Here is a 22,436-nt window from a genome sequence, read left to right as displayed (position 1 = left end):
TGGTGGTGGTGGTGGTGGTGATGGGCTGGGGGGAGGGGATGGGTCACTTCTGTTTTTGTAAGAATCTCCCAGGAAAAGATTCTGAGAATCACTAGGTTTTTAGAGGTCAATGGGAAAGAAGAAGACAGTTTCCTAGGCCTGACCAGGAGTCTAAAGGGACATCTCCCCTTCACTTTCACTATTTCTCAGGAAGGTGCAGAGGCTTGTTTGCTTCTGGCTACCCCCAGGCTCTGCTAGCAGGTTTCAATCTTTGTGACCCAAACCAATGGCCACCTCTTTCCTCCAGAAATTATAAATACTCCAAAGGAAACTATGCGTGGTGTTTAAATTGTCTGTCCAGGTAAAAATGTGGTTTTGGCAACTAAAAAAGTAGAACACCATTCACGATCACCTTAAATCTTACCTCCGGGCCACAGGACATAATAAAATTCCAATAGACGTGTGTTTCTGTAGCTCCCACCCACTCTCAGCCAAACAGATGACCAATGGGAAATGAAAGAATCACAGGGAACCTGGCGCCATGTTGGTCTGGCTCCTGGCTTTCCCACTGGGCTGTCCCAGACTACACACAGCTTAATCCCAGTTCCGAGTTCTCAAGCAGGAAACAGACAACCTACCATCTTCTAGAACAAGGGCATCTGACAGGGAACTGTCTTCACTGGCAATATTTCCATCTGAGAAGACAAAAAGCAAAAGTCTATGAGGTGAGCACATCCCTTAGACAAAGCCCTATCTGTGAAAAAAGTGGGTTTCCCACCATCCCATACCCTCCTCTATCAGAAAACAACCCATGAAACACAATCAAAATGCTGTTGGGCATTTCTTTTGACAGTCCCTGTGGTGGGTCATGACTCACCCCCCATCCCTGACACTGCAATGTGCCCGGTCTTTGTTTCATTGGCAAAAACAATGCTCAGCAGTTTAATATCCAATATAAAGGCCACCTGGCCTGGCCAAGCCACATCATCGTCCCAGCTCAGGGCGTGTTCTGACTCAACCCAAGGAAGTGAACTGCCGTTTGTTCTACACAAGCGAAACTAGGGCGAGGAGCTTGGTTTGGCTCATATGGCAGTAAATGGCTTCTCAATAAACTTCTTGAGTCATTAGCAGACAAAACAAGCTTCTAAATAAATACAGCTTCTCTCTCCAAAGCTTATTTTCATAGACACTATTCAATTAACCATGAGAACACACCCAGAGGGAGACAGAAAGATGATCCTCCCCCTTTAACAGCTGGGGAAACTGAGGGACGTCTAGGGGGGGAGTGGTTTGTCTGAGGCTACGCTGCTCTCCTGGCTAAGTTAGCAAAAGGTGCCAGGTCTTTAGATTCCAAGCTTAATGTTTTCTCTCTTCAAATAACAAACCAGGCTAAGGCGAGGAAGAAGAACATGAATCACTCCTCTAATTGAAGTGGGCTCGTCGTGTGATGAAACGTTATTTCAAGGAGGCAGCAAAATGGAGAAGGTACATCCTTGAGCGGTTAAAAACGAACGGCTACGGGCATAGATGGGACCAAGCTGGTCAGATAGCGATTTACAAACAGACTCTGCTGGCCGTCCTCACCGAATGGCCCTCACTGGGCAGGCCGGCAAACCACGCTCTTCTGTGGTCGACCAGCAGGACGTCCGTCCCTCCGGTGCCCTTCCCAGGCTCTGTCAGCCTTGCTGACGTTTCCACAGTGCTGGGACCCCCCAAGTCCCTTCAAGGGGACAGAAGGAGGTCCCAAGAGGCATTAGACAGAGGAGGGCTGGCTGAATGCAGCTCTGTTAGGGAAAGTGACAGTCTTGGCCAGTGACAAAGGGACGAGGTGGGGAAGGATAGTCATTCCAAATTACCTAGAGCAAAAGGATTTTTCTTTATGATCTCTCTCACTTTTAACTAGGAATTCGCTTTATTCATATCGCTTGATGAACTATGAACAATTAGGAGACACAGCCTTGACTAGCATCTTGGAGTCACCAGTATATCATCCCTCCCCCAGGATGCCCACATTTTTAGGTTGCAGCAAAATATATCAATATATGTAACGGTGGTAAAATAGGCACAATGTAAAATTTACCACTTTAGCCATTTTTACTGTACAGTTCAGGGGCATTAAGTGCATTCACATCGTTGTGCAGCCGTCACCTCCATCCACCTCCAGAACTTCTGTCATCTTCCCAAACTGAAACTCTGTCCCCATGAAGCAGTAACTCCCTGTTCCCCTCTCCCAGTGCCCCCTTGTAACCTCTCTTCTACTTTCTGTCTTCCTGGAGCAAAAATATTTTAAATGTGTATAAACTATGAAAGAAGACTTGATATGTATTTTAAAGAATTTGGTAAACAATAAGCTGTATTCAGGGAACTATATTAAATTATCCTGTAATAACCTATAAGCATCTGAAAAAGAATACACGTATCTATTCTTTTGTGAATCACTTTGCTGTACAACTGAAACTAACACAGCGTGATACACAACACAACTATACTTCTATTAAAAGAAAAAGAATTTGCTGACTTAAAAAAAAAAAAAAGGATCATAATAGTTGGAGAGACTTGACGGTTGGTAGTGAATTCTGGGGTATTTCCTACTCGTGTTCACCGAATATAATCCCCACCCACTCCTGATCAGAGTTTGGGGCTCTAGACCACCAGAGGGGGGCAGTCCGGTCCTCCGTAGCTTAAGCACTGGGACAGGAGCCCCTGGAGACAGAGGAGGGCTGCGGGGATGCCGGCCTCAGGGTGCCTGAGCCACCCGGCTTTCCTTCCAGACCTGAGTAGGGTGACCAGGTCTCTGAGGACGCTGGAGCCTGGGCTGGCCCCGGGCTCAGCTCCCGGTGAGGGCTGAGAGGAGCGTTCTCCCAAGAGGCCATCAGGAGGGACAATGACCATCTGATTGGTGTAAATCCCCTTTCGTCTCTGGGTCTGAGTGCATGTTATTGCGCTCGTGGCTCTCAGGTCTCTCTAGTTTCATTTTATGGATGTAAAGATTAAGGCACAGAGTAGTTAAGCAGCTTGCCAGGTCGCTCAGGGGGCTGGGCTTTCGGTTCATGCCTTGGACGAAGACCCAGTCCTCTGAGGGTCGGTGGGGGAGGGCGGCGCCCACAGTGGGGAGTGGGCTTGGCACTGACCTTCGATGATCAGCGAGGCCCGCTGGGTGGGTTTCTTCCCAGACTTGACGCGGTTCTCGTTGATTGCGCTTTCAATCTCCTGCAGCTTCTTCAGTGCATTCAGGTAAGAGGTCTTCCTCTGCTTCTTCAGTTTCTTGCTGACGTTAGGGTCACTGGCCAGCCGGCGGGCAGCCTCCGTAATCTGGGACTGAATGGCAAACTCCCGCTCCAGGCGCTCCAGCTCGGCCTCCTGTGAGAAGGAGACCACACGTAGGGGGATGCCGAGCGGGCGACACCCGTCCTCCTGCGCCCGCGCCAGGCCAGCGAGCCTCCGTCCCTGGAGACACGCGTACAGGAAGCCAGCAGCCTCGGCACCCACGCCAACCCGGCCCCGCCCCGCAGCGCCCCCTCCTCCGGTCCGCGGCAGCCAGGGCCCTGGACACGCCCACTTTTGAGAGCCTCGGCCCCTGCTCCATCCTGGAGACACGCACCGTCCCTGAGAAGCTTCCTTGTTGCAGGCCTGGGGGTCACTGGGGTTCATTTCCAAGGTCTCCAGCAAGGCTCTCAAAGACCCAGCCTTCCTGGAGATCCAGAGCCCACTGGGTTGGTGTTTCCTTCCCATTTGGGGCAGAGGGGGCAGCGCTATTGTCAGAGTGGCCTCTGTCGTGCTCTGCTGGGGGCTCGCTACCAGGGGGCTCCCATGGGTGCCCCCCCCGCACACACGCCCTCTGCCTCTTGCATTCTGAGCCCTGCACGCTGGGCCTTACCCACACCCCCTCACGCCTCCTCTGGAAGCTCTTTCCGCAAGCTCCGGCGGTCCGCTCACACCTGCCTCTACGTAAAGCTTCCACTGGGTGACCAGCGGCCGCGCCCCAAGCGTGGACGGCCGGTGGTGGTGGAGCCGGGTCCCCTGCCTCCTGGACCACTCTTGGGCACTCCTTCCTCTCCTGTGTGCCTCCCTCCCTCCCTCCCTCCTCTCTACCCCTCACTTTGGCCGCAAGGACCAGGTGGATGAATGTCCCCTCAAGGGGAGTTTTGGACCCGGCAGAAATGCAGCTGTGGCTGCCAGACGACGCCCGGTGGACCCAAAGGATGAAAGCAGGGCCAGCGTACTAGCTGTGGCTTCTCTGCGGCTCAGCTGGTGCCTTCTTCAAACGCCGACCAGCGAGGCCAGGGGAGCCCAAGGACGCATCTTGCTCTGGGGGGATCCCCGGTCTGGCTAAAGCCCGAAAGGAACGGATTTAACCGTGGAGGAGCAGGTCACCAAGTTTGCTGGAGCCACAAGAGACCTTCCGAATTAAAGGCCGATACGAGAGCCTCGCCTCTCAGCCCCACGTGCCAGGCTGGGTGCCTCCATCAGGCACACAACTCTGAGCTGGACTTCACCTCCTCCTGAGCACCGAAGGGAGGGGGCCCAGGGGTGAGAGGGGAAGGTGAGGATTAAAGGAACTATTATTAACATTACGGGTCTAATAAACTCCCCAGTTCCTGCAAATGCCCGCTGCGTTCCTTCCCGGGAGAAGAGTGACGAGGTGGACTCCTGCCCGTGGCCTTCAGACAAACAAGTCACCAAGGACAAAGCCTCGCAGCTGCTCGCGGGCTGTCAGGGCAGCCCTGGCCCAAGACACCGACCCGGAGTTTTGTGGGAGCCCAGGACAAACTCTTGCTACTTAAACCGAGCCAAGGACGAGGCCGGCAGCCCATCTGCGCAGATGGCTGCCTGCCGTGTGAACAAGGACGTCAAGGGCATTCTCAGGAGAAACAGGCATTTCCCAGCGATGTCTGCAGAGGCAGGTGAGGAGGCAGGGATACAGTGGGATTCTCAGGGAGCCTAAGTCATCTTTTACTGGAAAGTGTAGAGGAGGCACCACGAGTAGGTGTGATGGGACCTTGGGAAGAACAACGGGGTGCAGGTGGGTGGCGCTCATACATGGGGGGTCTCCCCCGGATCCTTTAGTGCAGGTGTCTGCCCAGCACAAGAGGACTGGAAGTTTCCAGGCAATTCGGATGACAGCTGGGTTTGAAAAATACTCCACCAGAGGGTTTCCTAAGTCCCACCGGCCCGCACCCCAGTTCTGACCCCGGTAAAGTCCCAGGCCCAGCCCCAGCCCAGCACACCTTCTCCGACACCTCCTCCTGTTTACTGAGCATCCAGCAGGTGTCAGCGCCGAGTTGAGTATTTTCCGTGCACTGGCTCTCTTAATCCCAGCGACAGCCAGAGAAATGAGGGTTCCGAACTTCGTTTTACAGAAGAGGAAAAGCACCTCCAGAGCTGGGTGAGGCATTCTGGCGCATCCACCAGTGCTCCCAGCACCCGGGGACGGGGCCCTGCTACCACAGATCTCAGGAGACCGAGCCACCCCTCCCACTGTCTCCAGGGCGCGTGCGTTCCCCTCTCAACTCAGCCCCGTGCTCGCCCACTGCACGTGTCACGCAAGAACGTCGGTTCCCCTCGCTTTGTAAAAAGACTAAATACGCACAGAACTCCTGTCTCCACTGGCTTCGATTCCTGCCCTTTTAAGTCCTCTGCTCAATAGCATTGTAATGAGTAACTGTATTCGAAATAAATTTGGAAAGACATTTCCTGGATGTGCCCCTGGGGCCTGAGGTGTGCCTGGCCTTGAATTTCTCTTGGTTTGAGACTGGATCACTTATTAACCAGCTGGAGACCCAAGGCTCCCCTGCCCCCAGATCTGAACTCTCCAGTCCCAGCCCCCGCCGAGGTTTAGTCCAAAGAGGGTCAAGTGAGGGGTGCTTTGGGAAGGCGCAGTGTCTTGCTCACGCTCGGGCAGTGATTTTAGCAGCCGGGTGGAGTTAGGACCACCGAGGGCAGGCCCGACTGTCTTTCCCCGGCCAGCGGCATCGCTGCACCTGCTGGCGTGCCCTCAGTGTTCTTTCTTCTTTGGTCGTTTTCTGTCATAGATCAGACAGTACGCTTGGCTCTCAGTGACAAAGAGCTGGGAGAAGAACACATGAGTGTTACGGACTATTCTCCCATTAACTTTGCTGCTTGCGACAGGCCTGTTGACTTAGACACACAGCCTCCACAGAAATCAAAATGCTTACAGATTAACGCAAGGTGGCCAGTCCAACCAATGGGAGCCACATACTGACCAAGCAGCTAACTTAAGAAAAGGTAAAAGGAGAGCAACTCAGGAGGAAAGAGGAAATGGCATCCGGTAGAACGGAAACATCCTTAATAGAACAGCGAGGCGCCCTCACAAACGGGAAAGTGAGGCGGGTGTAAGAGAATCCAGCCACAGAGAGAAGCACGTACCTCTCCTTTGGGCAGGATTTTCTGCTCGTCCAGTTTGAAGGCTGTCCCGATTCTTCTTCGAACAATGGGTGGTTCCTCTCCTGGATCCAGGGGATACTCCACGGGCAGTTTGCCTGTCAGCTCCTGCAGAAGTGTGACAGCACGAGGGGAGAAGGAATCAGAGTGGGGTACACGACTGGCTTCTAGGACATACACACACACTTCAAAGCACAGATTCAATGCACAGATTCGAAACCATAATCTTACGCAATACAATTTCATTTCTCCAAGAACGTAGGAGAATATAGTCCTTCCTTTCCAGAACAGAGGCACTTGGAAAAGATTTCCCCCAAAGTAAATTCCTGTCGGGTAAATAAAATCACTACTGATTTTCATCATAAAAACCCGAATTTCATTCACTTGTTAATTTCACATGTCTGGCATGTCTACTACGAACCTGTTGAGGCCACACAGCCAGTAAGAGCAGAGGCAACATGAGATCTCTGGTCTTTCCGGCTCCATACTCTGTGCTTATTTCACTGCACCAAATATCTGAGTTTAAAATGGGTCTTTCAAATGAGTTTTCTTAGGAAGCGTGGTATCTATATGGCAAATTCCAGAAAAGGGCATTATTATATAATTTAGAAACTGAGTATGAGTAATAATTATTCTACTCTGGCCAGATGCTCAAGGAACAGGCTGAGTTGAAAAGACATTAAATGTGTACAAATATGAGTTTCAGTCGAAACTGAAAATATAATCCATATTACTGACAAGGCCACTTAAAAAAAATCTGGTGTATGTGCGTTTGGGGCTCTGGAAATCTAACTGTTGTGAATATAACGACAGTGGATTTAGTTGACAGACCACCGTGGTGACAATGGTCCCGGGCAATCGCTGAAAGGTCTGTGGGATGATTCAGGGTTAGAATTAGGCTTTCTATGAGCAGCTTATGTCTGGGCTCAATAGAGATCAAATCTGAGTCAGCAGCTAACCCACGTGGTAGAGTCCAGGCGTCCACTGCAAGGAGACACTTCCAGGGACCAGAAAACCCTGGGAGACCCACTGCCTGCCTCCAAGGGACCGGTGGCCCTTCCAGGCAGAGCCCAGCCCTGGTCTCTAGTCCCAAATCAACACAGAGGTTGCACAAAGACCCAAGGCAGGCTCTTCTCGGGAACTCCATCACCCATGCAGAGAGCTTCTGTGCCGGGCAGGCTCGTAAGGGCAGGAAAGCCCTGATCATCAGATTCCACGGGCAGTCTGACCTTCTAACAGGAGGAGTGACATGGCTTCTCTGTGCCACTGCTGTGTGTACACATTGGGGGGTGTGTCTGTACACACTGGGGTATGTGTGTGTCGGGGGCGGGGGGTACACCCGGCATGTACAAGCACACCCAACACTCCCTGCGATCCTGGGCCTCTTTCCTCCTGGGTTCAGCCCACTGGGAAATGACCTCTTGGACTTTTTATTCCTCACTGTAAGCATTTCAGAGCACAGTGGCCAACTCTTTGAGTATGAAATGCTCTGCAATTTTCTTCCCTGTTTTCTTTCTTCTTTTTCTAAACGTGGTTCAAATGTCTCCCAAGTAGTTTGTGTGTTTATTCTGCAACATTTTATTTGCTTCCCTAAAAGTCTGCCTATAAATAACATATTGAGGATTTTATACTATTAGGACTTTCTTTTTTACTTTGAAACTTATAAAAAGGAGGGAAAAGTTGTTAAAATGGCCACTGATTTATAACTCTAAAGAGCCTGTGGTTTTCTAACACAACATTGCAAATCAACTATAGTCTAATATAAAATAAAAATTTTTTTAAATCTATGAAAAATTTAAATGCTGTCTCTAAGTTTGTGAATTTAAGCTACTACAACGTAAAAGAAAAATTGAACAGCTGTATTAGTAATTAGTGCAAATTGAGAATCTGTATTGTCCCAGCGAGAGTACCAGGTCTCCCTAGAATAATGAAATAAAAACTTTAAAGAAGAAGAAGAACAAAAAAAGAGTCTTTGGTTTTAAAACAAAATATCTTTTTTAAAAATGAAGCTACTGATTTTCCACCATCTGCTTGGGGGTATTTGAGTCCAGGCCTTGATTCTCCATATTTAATCTGACATCACGTGTAACGAGAGCTGCCTGGGGAAGGAGGAATTTAACACACTCTTGTGGAGGGCTCGGCCTGGTTCCCTTTCTCTTCTTATGTTGGTTATATTTTGCCAGACGCTCCCACAGCACCTCATTCTGGCTGCCCCACACCCCAGGGGACAAAAAGTACTTCTGGATACCCTGAGCTGAGGGTGTGTGTGTGACACAGAAAGAGCAGGACAGAGTCAGGACAGAAGTTCTCCTGTCCCCTAACCTCAGAGGAGTCAGGACAATGTGGCCGGCTTCTCGTGAAGTTTCTTCTGCTGCTCAAGTTCTGTTTTCTGGTGTCCACATAGTAAGAAGCAGGAGCTCTGTTTTCCTTATTTTGCTTTTATTTTTACGAGAGGCACAGAGACCTTCACCAGACATGTTAACCTTGCCCGGACATGTTTCGCCAGTTTTCTGATGCTGATTCCCTGCTGGGTTTAGGGATGCTGCCTTTATTAAAAACACAACAAGGCTTTACAAATTATTAAATGCAGACACCCACACCCATGTTTTCTCAATCCTTCCAGCGTATTCTTTACAAAAAGATTGCTGATATTAACAGTATCTCAGAGCACATCCCCCAGCCGGGACAATTGCTTTCCCAAGATTTGCAAAGGATTTGCGCTAATGTGGGTCTGCTTTGAGCCAGCTCCGGTTTGAATCAATCCAGAGCATAATTAAGCCAAATCGAACTGTAATATGATCTCATTCTGTGGCCCCTTGTTTCAATTCTTCCTGGGGCAAGGCATTAGGATTGGGGGGAGGGGAGTAGGGCTCTTCAACTTAGTTTGGGAACCTCTTTCCACTTCCCTTTCTGAACTGTTGACCAACAGAGCTCCTTGTAATGTTATATACAGAACACTCTCTCTCCTGAGGGCTCCCACCCCATGGTGTCCGTGTGCAAGCACATGCACACGTGTGTGCATACACACATATGCACAATAACGCGAGATGCATTAAAAAAGCAAGTCTTCAAACATGATAACAAGGAGTTGTGGAATAAGCAGAAGGTGGTGGAAATAGATGTTCAAATAAATAGAGACAGTGACCTGCCACAGTCTCTAAATCCCAATGAGACATGAGCCTTGTGTATATATACACTTGAGGAAGCATTGCTTTGCCTAAAATTAAAAGATTTTTTAGATGACTAGGCTAGGATTTCATTAACAAATAACTCATGTGGCCCAATATCCGAAAAACAAACGACCCAATCAAAAAATGGGCAGAAGACCTAAACAGACATTTCTCCAAAGAAGACATACAGATGGCCAAAAAGCACATGAAAAGACACTCAACATCACAGAGAGAAATGCAAATCAAAACTACCATGAGAGGGGCTTCCCTGGTGGTGCAGTGGTTAAGAATCCGCCTGCCAATGCAGGGGACACGCGTTCGATCCCTGGTCTGGGACGATCCCACATGCCGCGGAGCAACTAAGCCCGTACGCCACAACTACTGAAGCCCACACGCCTAGAGCCTGTGCTCCGCAACAAAAGAAACCACCGCAATGAGAAGCACGAGCACCACAACAAAGAGTAGCCCCCGCTCACCGCAACTAGAGAAAGCCTGCACGCAGCAACAAAGACCCAACACAGCCAAAAGTAAATAAATAAATTTATATTAAAAAAAAAAACTACAATGAGATATCACCTCACACCGATGGTCAGAATGGCCATCATCAAAAAATCTACAAACAATAAATACTGGAGAGGGTGTGAAGAATGTAATTCCTACTGTTGGTGGGAATGTAAATTGGTACAGCTACTATGGAGAACAGTATGGAGGTTCCTTAAAAAAATAAAAATAGAATTACCATACAATCTAGCAATCCCACTCCTGGGCATATATCCGGAGAAAAACTTGGTTCAAAAGTATACATGCACCCCAATGTTCACTGCAGCACTATTTACAATAGCCAGGACATGGAAGCAACCTAAATGTCCATGAACAGATGAATGGATAAAGAAAATGTGGTACATATATACAATGGACTATTACTCAGCCGTTAAAAAGAATGAAATAATGCCATTTGCAGCAACATGGATGGACCTGGAGATTATCATACTGAGTGAGATAAGTCAGACAGAGAAAGACAAATATCATATATTGCTTATATGAGGAATCTAAAAAAAATAATACAAATGAACTTATTTACAAAACAGAAACAGACTCACAGACTTAGAGAATGGACTTACGGTTACCGGGGGGGAAGGCGTGGGAGACAGATTAGGAGTTTGGGTTGACATGCACACACTGCTATATTTAAACAGAAAAGCAAGAAGGACCTACTGTAAAAACAAAACAAACAAACAACAACTAAAGGAAAAAAATGCATCATCCGCCAAAAAAAAAAAGTGAAAGATTCACCAGATCATGAGTTTTGAAGGGGATTTTATATCAAGTGAAATACTGATTTCCTTGTTGATCCCCAAAGGTGCTCCTCACTATGATTTCCAAAGATAAATCTGAAATACACTCAAGAGAAACAAAAGCCACCACAAGGATAAACTCAGGCACAAGATCTTAGGAAGCTGGCAAACCATTCCATCCAGCGTGGGAACTATCATATGAGGAAATGCTTTATAAACTATGGGGCACCATGCAAATGTTGTTGTTTACAATTGTTACTATGACTGTTATTACTACTTGGCATTTGGCCCCTAGTGGGGTCCCTTTTGGGATTCTGCCAGGACCCACTTTCACTGCTGTCAGAGTGTTTTCATTATGGTCCAAGACTCCTGTTTCTGATGGGGCTCATCCCGGGGGCTGGGGGTCGTCAACAGAAGAGGGCTGGCTTCCCTCTTATGCCCTTTATGACGCTGACCCTTGTCTTTTATAAATACGTGAAGACAGATGAGGGCACAGACAACACAGAGTCCCACAGGACGAACCAGCGATGCTTACCGCTTCTCGTAGGCAGAGTCTCTTCAGCTCTTCCAGCCGCTGGCGAAGCGTTTCCTCCAGAGCTTCCTGCCTGGATTTCAAGGCTGCCAGCATGTCTTTCTTGGCCGACTGCGAGCTATCTGATTCCTGAGAACCTGTCAATTAACAGTGGGGTTACTAGGCCAGCTGACGAGGGGACGCACATCTGGACCACAAAGGAACTGAACCGGAGCCCACGCTGTGACTGTGGGATTTACCCCAGGAATCAAGAGAGTGTGAAATAAAACAGGTGCCCAGAGCTCCAAGGGTGAGGGGCGGATTCTCAGCACTTCGGGTAATTTACAGCTGGTCAGAAGGACCGGCGGGAAAATTTACACGCCTCTTCTTTGATTATCTTAAGATATGTCACACACCCATTTCAATTTCACTAGCAAATTTTAATAGACTTTTTATGCCATGAAGGGGAAAGTAAAGTTTAAGCCAGCCATTTTAATACAAAGTTTTAATTTTTTCTATTTAAAAACGCTTATTTTTGCTTAGTACAAAGATAACGCATGTTTATCATAAAAATTTTGAAAATGTAGACATGTATAAAAATAATCCATAAGCTAGTCACCCAGAGATAACCACTGTCTTGCCTCTTCTTTTAGCCCTTTTACCTAAGCACATATATTTAAAAAATAAAATTAGATTTGTATTGTATTTTTTGAACTCGAGACTGTAACATGAGCAAATTCCCTCCTAATAAAAGTTATACATATTTTTATATGCAGCACAGAACTATCTGCTTGATGATTCAAATAGCAGACTGCTAGATAGGAAACCTCTGTGGAAGGCAAAAACTGTAAACCAAACAAAAGGAAAATATGCTGAAATGCCAACTGGAGAGATTTAGGGTAGACCAGAGAATCATTTCTGGGCTGCAATGTTTGGATTCTGAAATAGGTTTCCTGCAGTGAAGCTATTATACCTTTTCTACCTGGATGGCTAGACAAGGTGCCTTGACTCCCTGAGAAGGGAAAAGCTGCTCACTGCTTGCTTCTCGTGTCCATGGACAGCGGAAGTCTTAGAAATGGATGGGCATTACTGGGTGTGCCTTCAAGGGGCTCACATCACGCCACCTGCGACAGCATCAAACGACATCGAATACCTAGGTATCCATCTAATGGAAGATGGACAAGATCTCTACAATGGAAAGTATAATACTCTGCTGAGAAAAACGAAAGACCTCACACAAGAGAGAGATGTAGTCTGGTCATGGATTGGAAGCCAGACGTTGTAATGATGTCAATTCTTCAGGAACTAAATCAGAGAATCATTGCAATACCAGTAAAAATTCTAGCGGGATTTGTTGGAGGGAGGGGTAGGAATTGTATTTCCTTAGGAAACATTTTGGGACAATTCAGTGAATGAATGACAGATTTGACAATGATCCAATCAGAATTCCCAGAGTCGATTGTTCTGTTTCTTCCAGTGGTTAAAGAAGGCGTCTCAGAATCACAAGACTAGAAGGGACTTCTGTGCTTTTGTATCAAAAACTCTGTGATGGAGACTTCCCTGGTGGTCCAGTGGTTAAGACTCCGCGCTCCCAACGTAGGGGGCCGGGGTTCGATCCCTGGTCAGGGAACTAGATCCCGCATGCCACGACTAAGAGCCTGCATGCCACAACTAAAGAGCCCGCATGCTGCAACGAAGATCCCCCAGGTGGCAACAAAGTTCCCGCATGCCGCAACTAAGACCTGGTGCAGCCAAATAAATAAATAAATAATAATTTAAAAACAACAACAACAACCCTGTGATGCTCAAATCATCCCCATAAATATAAGATTTGACTCTTATTTAGGCTCTGAGCAGGAATCCCCATATTCCCTCAATTACCAGGCACCTAAGTTCTTATAACCCTAATCTTCAAGAATTCTCAGTGTTTAGGTACAATACATTTTGACTCATTCTAGATTGAAACAGAGAATCTCCATCACTGCGGGAATGTACCATCTTTATGCCTCCACGGTAGCTAATAAATATTAGCTTGAATAAACAAACGAATAAATGTTGTCAATCGTATGGTTGGATGCTATAATTAAGTTGTATCTCATCTCCGTAAAGAAATCTAGTACCTGTAGGTTGTTTCTTTATAGAATTGACCTTCCAAACTTTTAATCATTTTTGTAGCTCTTTCCTGGATTTCGTCCTGCTTCAATCGCATGTTTCCAAATTCAATAGCAAACTCAAGCGAAACCTTGACCCTCACGAAGGCTCCATTACCTCATGGTTCTCAGATACTAAATCCACATGGTGTCGTACTCATGTGACACATGGCTGGACATTATTGCAGGCTCCCCTTTTTGAAATGCTTCAGGTTTTCTACCCCCATAAGTCAATTACCCTGAGCTTATTAGTCCTGAACTATCTCCAGTCTACATTCATCTAATGTAACACAGCTAAATCATTTTGAATCTTAATCTTGTTCCCTGAGTCATAGTCACCAATCACAGGTGAAGACGCAGGAAAATTTAATGAGCTATGCTCTATTATTCCATCATCTAAAGAATTAATAAGAAGGTAAAATAATACTGGAAGGAAGTCAGACTTTAGATTTAAAAAACAGACCTGGGGAAACTTGGGTCCAAGAAGATGAAAGGATTTCTAGCACAAATGAAAAATTCATTGTTTTCCCTCTCACTCCTGCCTAACCTCTCAACAGGAGATGATGATTTATGAAGTCAAATCTAAGAATGAACTATATTCAAGAATGGCAAAAATCACAACATTAAACTCCTGGTGGTAAAGCCCAGAATTTTTGGATGATCTGATCTCTAGTTATGGATTAGTTAAGCTTTGGTCTTGAGCTCATTAGCAGTACCTAAATTATGATTACTTAAAATAATTAGCCTAAATACCAAACCCATATAAGACAGAGTGATGGCTCAAGAGGCCTTCTCCGTATCTGGCACCACTAATGCTGGCTGGCTCTGCTTCACACCTTTATTCTTGAAGTTGCTTCACGAGGAATATGGTGCCAGGTACCAAGTCAAGTCTTTGCAAAGTAAGTGAGTTGGCCTGGCCTAGACATGCAGAGTTCCATTTTCATCTAACCTGGATGGTGGGTAAAGGGTAAAACGATCTGGTTTTAATGCACTCTAAACCACTCACTGGACGGGTGACCTTGGACAAGTGACCTGCCCTCCTCAATCTGCTGTAAAGACTAATGAGATCACACACATTCAGCCTTAGCTTGTGCCTGGGACAGGTAAATCCCCCCGTATCTAGAGTGGACTTAACTTGAGTGAGTGCACACACCCACACAGGGACATACCGGCTAGAATTAGAAAGAGAGAAATGATTGAAATGACTTCCTCGCCATTACTCAAGGAGCCATTTGCCAAAGAAGAGAAGCTCTGTGCAATGCAGCTACCACTCGGGCTCCAAAGCCCATCTTTAGAAGAAGCAACAGAGGTCTAGGCACTGTTTTCAAATTTCGTTTCTTGAGCCCCTGGGTTTGCATTTATGCCTTTGGTGCGCCTGTGGACGAGGCTGGGACGGAGTCGAGGGGTTCGGCAGGCTCTGGGGCCCCCCACTCCACCCTCGAGCTAGGGCAGCTCTGCAGTGGGGTTCTTGTCACAATGCATTTGAAAAAGAGGTTCCCGGTGCCTCTGTTCCTGTAAAGGAAATGCACCGTCTGGGCAAGCGTGCTGAGTGCTGAGAGCTGCTCTCTTTTGGAGCTTGTCGGATCTGAAGCTGTCGGGCGGTTACCTGCAACCAGGCCAATGTGGCAACCCTGGGGGGGGGGGGCAGCCGAGTGCCCAGGGACAAGATGACCACACCAATAGCACAGAGCACTGACAGAAACTCAAGAGTATCAGAAGAAGGAGCCCCAAGTGCTCTGAGATGTTGATGCTGTCACCCTCTAGACATCCCCTGAACGGCACGCGTGACATCTGAAAGGAAGGTCAGCCAGAGAGGCAGAAATCGGGAGGCAGAGAGTCACTCTTCATCCTCTCAAGTGACAGAACAGAACGAATCCAGGGAGAAACGCAGTCAGAAGAGCCTCAGGGGCGCAGGGCAACGAGACTCTTGCAAACTAAAGGTTTGTGAGCACATCTAAAACGATTCTAGACACAGAAATAATTTCCAGTCGGCAGCTACACTTGATGAACGGTATAGAAGCTCTCAGTTACTATGATTTGTCCATTTCCGGTTACGTGAACACACACATGCCTTTTCACAGGCAACCCCACTCCAAGGTTATACGTTCAGCCCCTTAGAAATTAACAAGATGGAAATCCGCTCTCTCTGAGAGGAGCAGTGAAGGATAAAAGACACCTGGATTTCCAAGACGTGTCAGCTGTTAATTGGTGTCAGATCTCGGGTTGTTAACCTCTCAGAGCCATGATGTCCCCAACTAGAAAATGACCAGTTAACTAACCCCCAAGATTCCTCCAAACTCGAAGAATCTAGTACTGAAATAAACAGCTTACTGAGGCAGTTCCCTCTCATCTCTAGCAGTCATTTTTGCAATTTTTACAATAGGACCCTTACATATGGTGCCATCTTTCTCCTCTTTTCTTTCCCATCTCCGCCTCCAGAACAGACACGCATCCCTCCAACTCTGGTCCTTCTCCCAGCTATTGCTATAGTTTGCTTCAACTCAAAAGGAAATGTCTAATTATCAACCAGCACCTAAAGGACTGACCTCTGCATCTTATCAACAGGCCAAAGCAAATTATCTGTAAACCTGAATACTAAGTAAGAGTTTAATCTGAGCTTTGTTTGGGATTAATGAAGTACGAAGATGGATGGATGCTCTCTACCGGAGCCAGAAGAGTGAGATTTCAAAATGTAGAGAGTGACAGAGCAGTAGCCAAGTGCTAGTTGGAAAGGACTGTCCAAGCATAATCAATTGGTGCACGAATCCAAGGAAAAATAGGAGTGATCTGAATGCTTTCAAAAGATCTAAGTAGCGAATAAATACTTTGTTGTTGGTGGTGGTCAAACTTTCAAGTAGCACCAAGTTTGTAGGAAAGAGTGATGTGAATACACCTCGGGAAACGTCAACTGGTCTGGTAGCTTCCGGAGACTTCTGGTAGTAGTTTAGAGCTAACAAGTCAGGGCTTGTGTCCCAGCTCTGTGCCATACTAGTTGTGAGGACTCGGCAATGTCACATGACTGCTCTAAATCTGTTACCTCCCTTCTCATATGGGAATGAAAACAGGACTTCTGGGCTTCCCTGGTTGTTCAGTGGTTAAGAATCCACATGCCGGGCTTCCCTGGTGGCACAGTGGTTGAGAATCTGCCTGCCAATGCAGGGGACACGGGTTCGAGCCCTGGTCTGGGAAGATCCCACATGCCACGGAGCAACTGGGCCCGTGAGCCACAACTACTGAGCCTGCGCGTCTGGAGCCTGTGCTCCGCAACAAGAGAGGCCACGATAGTGAGAGGCCCACGCACCGTGATGAGGAGTGGCCCCCGCTTGCCTCAACTAGAGGAAGCCCTCGCACAGAAACGAAGACCCAACACAGCCAAATAAATAAATAAAAACAAACAAATAAATAATAATTAAAAACAAAACAAAAAGAATCCATCTGCCAATGCAGGGGACACGGGTTCGAGCCCTGGTCTGGGAAGATCCCACATGCTGCAGAGCAACTAAGCTCATGTGCCACAACTACTGAGCCTGCGCTCTAGAGCCCACGAGCCACAACTACTGAGCCCATGTGCTGCAACTACTGAAGCCTGCGTGCCTAGAGCCCGTGCTCCGCAACAAAAGAAGTCACCGCAATGAGAAGCCCACACATCGCAATGAAGAGTAGCCCCGGCTCGCCGCAATTAGAGAAAGCCTGCGCAGCAACGAAGGCCCAACGCAGCCAATAAATAAATAAATAAATAAATAAATAAATTTAAAAAACAGGACTTCTTCAAAAGTTGGGAGAATCAAATGAGATTGATTCGCATTGGCTTGCAAGATGCTTAGAACAGAACGTAATAGGCACTACATGAGTATTTGTAGTTATTTGTATTCAGGAGTGTCCCCTGGCCTTTGTTCGGAGTTGGCACCCCAATTCTGGGGAGCCTCATAATGTAAAAGACGAAGAACAGTGAATAGGCAAGAAGCTGGAAGGCTGGTGGAAGGTGCACATGCAGGAAACTCGGGAGAAGAAGGGAAGGGAGGGGATTTTTACAGAACTCCTGGTAGGAGCTTCCCACACGTTCTACTTCATTTCATCCTCACAGAAACATTATCCCCATTTTCATAGAAGAGGTCATTGGGATGTTAGGAGGCAGAGCTGGGATTCCAACTTGGCGGTTTGGTCTGCTGCATCCCCAGAATGGAAGCACCATGAGGGTAGGAACTGGGTCTGGCTGTAATAAACACGGTTACTGTGCCAGCCTATCTGCCTCTCCAGCCCAGACCCTTTCTGCGGGACCACACGGAGGAACACGTAGGCAGAGAGGAGGAGCCCACGGGTCCTTCAGATGCGCCAAGGAAGCCACAGGAGAAGTCTCTGAAGCACCTTGTGTGTGCGAGGCGGGGTGGGGGAGACAGGTAACTGGACGTGGGTCCAGCCCTCAGAGAGCCTGGGGTCCGGCCATGAAAAGCTGTCCAGTGGGAGGAAGGAGGAGATGAGCCACGCACTTGAAGGGGAGAGACGGCAGCTGCCACATCCCGAGGCCAATTAGGCAATTAACCTGCAGGGCTGACGAGGTCTGAGGAGGCTGAGTCGCCCTGTGGTCCGCTGCCAGGATGATCAGCATCGGATTAGTTCTCTGGAAAACCTTTCATTCTGCTTACTGCTCAGTCAGTATCTCTTTGAATGAACCCAGACTGAAAATGTCTTTTGTTTTTGGCTCTCTGATGATCATTTTTCAATCCACATCCTTTATAGAAATAGGTCACTCCTCAGCTGGCTGGAGAGGAGGAGAAAAAGATCTGACCCCAAAGAAGACAATTCCAATCCAAACACAGCCGGGAGTGTTTGAATGATGCACTGAAGATCAGAAAGTCACTTGCAGTGGGTCTTTGGAAATCTCCCGAGTGAACTCCCGGATGCTAGGGATGTTGTTGGCGGAGATATTTCTGCCACCTCTGGAGAAACCGCCTCTTGGACTTTCTCGTGCTCCAGCTAGGGAACTCCAGATGTCGCCCAGTGGGCAGCTGGTGCCCTGGGGCAGGATGCGTGGGGAGGGCCAGCTCACACAAACGGCAGCTCCCCTCCCAGCCGGCAAACGTGGGGAAGGATGTCCTCATCGGGCTGAGATGGAGAACGTGCTCCAATCTTTCAAAAGACTCTGGGCTACTCTGCACCGGATATGAGAACGCATCCTCTTAAACAGAATGTTGTCAGGAACCGGGGCTCATCTGTTTTTACACAGATGGAATTCTGATGACGAGCCCCGCTGATCTCAGGAGACAGAAGGGGTTCTTTCCTCTCTGAAAGCAGGGGAAATTTGAAACAAACAGTACCCCAAAGAAGAAAGAAATCTGTTGTCCTAAAAGTAAGGGAAGGAAATGACAATCTGTCTGTTTAGACTTTTACGGAAAAAAAAAAAAAAAAGAAAGTAGGCATATTCCCAGCAGATCTACAAAAGCTGTTAAGGAAAAGTTTTGGCAGACACCCCAGGAATAAATACAAGGGAAAAGGTCTGAACCCTTTATGATGAAGAGATATTTATTTGCCTTACAAATCCTCAATTATGAATTCCTTACAGAAAAGATGTCCTAAGAGAACATGGGAAATAAAGCCACCTGGCAGATTTCAGGATAACTGTGTGTGATCTCTGGAGAGCGTCTCAGGGAATGAAATGTGATTTTTTCACATGAAAAGTGCACGCCTGGAGAACTTTTCATTAGGGTCGGATATTTTAAAAATAAAACAGTGCATGTAAAAGAGCAGTGAAATGGGAGCGCTTTGAAAATAAACACCATTTGGTGGCAGCGAAGAGTCTCTGGGACTCAGAAAAAAAAGAAAAGTGCTCAGTGGCACTTTTACCAAAGTGAAGGGTACAAAGATGATTAAAAAGAGAAAGGTTCGGAGTTGGGGGAGAGGGAGGGAGGGAGAGAAGTGAACCACTGATTTAAAAAATTAGCAGCATCTGGTAAACCACCTAGTTGAAACCACTGTTATGAGTTAATTTATACGGTTTCCATTTCTTATACTGTGAAATAAGGGGGCTTATCCCTCTGGCTCCAAGATTCTGTGATTCGACTGTAATATTGAGAAGGCTGGTCTCAATAAATGGGAAGAGAGAGCAAAGGCTATGGGAGGGGATGGCGATATTTCTTTTTCAGTTTTTAAAATTCCATCAAAGTCGTTCACTTAGGTTACAGATTATCATTCTGCCCTGGTTTTCTTTAGCAGGCAAATATTCCTTTACACGGGAGGGTGTAACTATATCAGTATAAATGGCTTTATTAGGTTTGTTTTTACCCCCAGTGAGAGAGCAGAAAGGGACAACCATTCTGTCTTCTCACAATTTTGACTCAGGCCTGTCCTGCTCAAGCCACGGCCAGAAACATCCATTCCACAGAAAGAGATTTCGCAGCCCTCACCGGTTACACGGTCCCATATAAACACACCCTGGCAGAAGGCGAGCCCTCTGGCAGTGCTGCCGGCTAAGCCCATCTGCAGGGCACTGAGCCCGGGACCAACACGAAAGGCCCCTGGAATTCTGGGCATCATTAGACTTAAGAAGAGACAGGCAGCCGATAACAGAACCTTTGAAAGGCTGGAGAGAAACAGAGGGAAGAGATAGAATGAGAGCCAAAAAGAAAGCATGAAAATGGCACTTCCTTGGCAGTCCAGTGGTTAAGACTCCATGCCTCTAATGCAGGGGGCGTGGGTTCCATCCCTGCTTGGGGAACTAGGATCCCACATGCTGGGCAGCAAAAAAACTGACAAAGTTCCATCGACAGACAAATGGATAAAGAAGATGTGGCACATATATACAATGGAATATTACTCAGCCATAAAAAGGAACGGAATTGGGTCATTTGTAGAGACGTGGATGGATCTAGAGACTGTCATACAGAGTGAAATAAGTCAGAAAGAGAAAAACAAATATCGTTATGTTAACGCATATACGTGGAATCTAGAAAAATGGTACAGGTGAACCGGTTTGCAAGGCAGAAGTAGAGACACAGATATAGAGAACAAACATATGGACACCAAGGGGGGAATGTGGCGGGGAGTGGTGGTGGGATCAATTGGGAGATTGGGATTGACATGTATACACTGATGTGTATAAAACAGGTAACTAATGAGAACCTGCTGTATAGCACAGGGAACCCCACGTCGCTGTACAGTAGAAACTAACACAACACTGTAAAACAACTATACCCCAATTAAAAAAAAATTGACATAAAGTAATTGCAAAACATAAAGGAAATAAATTTGAACTGTAGGAATAAAATCTATATTTAAGAAAAAAGGGATGAAGATGAAAAGAAGAAGAAAAAAGCCCCCAAACATCATGTGATTGATACCAACTTCAGGCCGTGTATTTTAAGCTGAATACAGCCCTGACCACAAAGCTGGCAGACCCCTATCAGATCAGTTCTCTGGAAGGAGAGACAGCAAACAGCTGGCACCCTCGTTATTATGTTAGTTATTAATAAACTGCCCAACAATGGCAGGAAGTGCTGGCATTCAGAGAGGGCGAACGTGTGAAGAGTTGAGTCATGGACGTGGATGGGTCCCAGGCAGAGCAGGTCCTATACTCAGTACAACATGTTTTTCTCCAGAGCGGAAAGGGTCAGACAGAGCCGGGGGATCCCAGCAGACTGCAGGGTTTTGTTATATTTCGTTTTTTTTTTTTTTTTAACCAAATATCCATCACCACATTCTTTGCAATCCTGCCCTTGACAATGAAGATGACTCAACTGCTGTATCATTAATCCCACAGCCCAATTCCTATTTATAGACACAACATGCCATTTTGTTTTTGGAGACAGTGGGTGGCTTCTGGCCCTGTATTTCCATTCAAAAAGCCAGCATCAGTCTCATTGTTCTATTCCTCTAAGAAAGGATGCGCAGTAACATTTTTTTGTTTGGGGGCAGTTAATGCACAACCCACATGGGCCTGCAGAACACAGGGTGTCTCCTAAGCAAGTCTGTGCCATTTTCTTTAAATCGGCTGAGAGCAAAAACACATCTCCCTGAGCCCCTCCCCTCCTACTGAAACCAGAACTGTTCTGGGATGGCAAATTCCAGAAGCAACGCTGGGACAATCCTACACTTTTTCTCGCTTTCAGAGGAGCTATGGAAAGGCCATGCATGTTCAGCATGCAGTTGTTTTGTTTTTTCTTTTGTCATTCCATTTTTTTCCCCTTTCCCATCTGTTTTTGAGATTTCAAGAAATGGGGGTAAGGAAGAGAGGAATAAACCCTTTAAAGTTCCCACAGAAAGGATTTCAGATGCTTTTTCTGAATTCTGAAATCATCATCATCACCAAATGTTTTGAATTCACAGTTGTCCTCTCAAACTCTATCTGAACCCTGGAAAATCTGGAGGCTCTCCTAGGGCACAGTGACTACATCGTCCCCTGCTTGTCACCACCCCGCCTCTCCCACCCCGCAGTGGTCAGGCAACAGGCTGGCTGGTTACCCAGAGGTGCAGAGCTTGTGAGGAGACCAAGATGGGGGTGGGGGTGGGGCTCTGCCGGCCTGGAAGGGGGGCTGCGCCCTGAGCTGCCTCGACGTCCCTTCCTCCAGGGGATGCTCTGGGACAAGGGTCCTCACCTCCTTTCAAAGCCTGCCTGCCGGAGCCCCTTCACGAATGGATTTGGGACGCGGGTTCCATAACCTTCCTAGGGTCTGAATCTCATCCAGTGCAATTCTGGGAGGTGAGGGCTTGACCCCTTTTAATCCGACACAGCTCAGAAGGCTCAGTACCTCTAAGGGTCTCTACTAGGACTACAGGTCTCCCACGGGACAGCCCTGGGTGTTACCGCCGAAGAACTCAGAGGGTCTTGGCCCCGAGCCTTAGTAAATCATTTCAACTCTGCAGACCTTTTCTTTTTGAGATGTTAGCCCCTGGCTCAGGTCATTAATAAGTGCGGACTTCTGACTTCTTTAATGAT

General features: G+C 47.3%; 1 protein-coding gene and 1 long non-coding RNA gene across 7 annotated transcripts in view; one reads left to right on the top strand and one right to left on the bottom strand.

The window, feature by feature from the left end:
• Nucleotides 1–1,590, top strand: part of LOC132357140 (uncharacterized) — a 32,121-nt gene extending 30,531 nt beyond the window's left edge. Inside the window, exon 11 of the long non-coding RNA XR_009500177.1 lies at nucleotides 1,368–1,590. This is a non-coding gene — a long non-coding RNA (uncharacterized LOC132357140). The remainder of the gene's footprint in view (nucleotides 1–1,367) is intronic.
• The window catches only part of FRMD4A (FERM domain containing 4A), a 491,624-nt gene that overhangs the window by 23,381 nt on the left and 445,807 nt on the right, over nucleotides 1–22,436 (bottom strand). For all 6 annotated transcript variants that reach the window (XM_059910391.1, XM_059910396.1, XM_059910410.1 and 3 more), the window contains 4 exons: nucleotides 11,382–11,515; nucleotides 6,367–6,489; nucleotides 3,111–3,339; nucleotides 618–674 (listed from right to left, as the gene is read on the bottom strand). In XM_059910391.1, coding sequence (XP_059766374.1) covers nucleotides 618–674; nucleotides 3,111–3,339; nucleotides 6,367–6,489; nucleotides 11,382–11,515 — 543 coding nt within the window. The remainder of the gene's footprint in view (nucleotides 1–617; nucleotides 675–3,110; nucleotides 3,340–6,366; nucleotides 6,490–11,381; nucleotides 11,516–22,436) is intronic.

The sequence above is a fragment of the Balaenoptera ricei genome, chromosome 2 (genome assembly GCF_028023285.1).
Source record: "Balaenoptera ricei isolate mBalRic1 chromosome 2, mBalRic1.hap2, whole genome shotgun sequence".
Classification (NCBI taxonomy): domain Eukaryota; kingdom Metazoa; phylum Chordata; class Mammalia; order Artiodactyla; family Balaenopteridae; genus Balaenoptera; species Balaenoptera ricei.
This window is presented reverse-complemented; position numbering and strand designations above follow the sequence as displayed.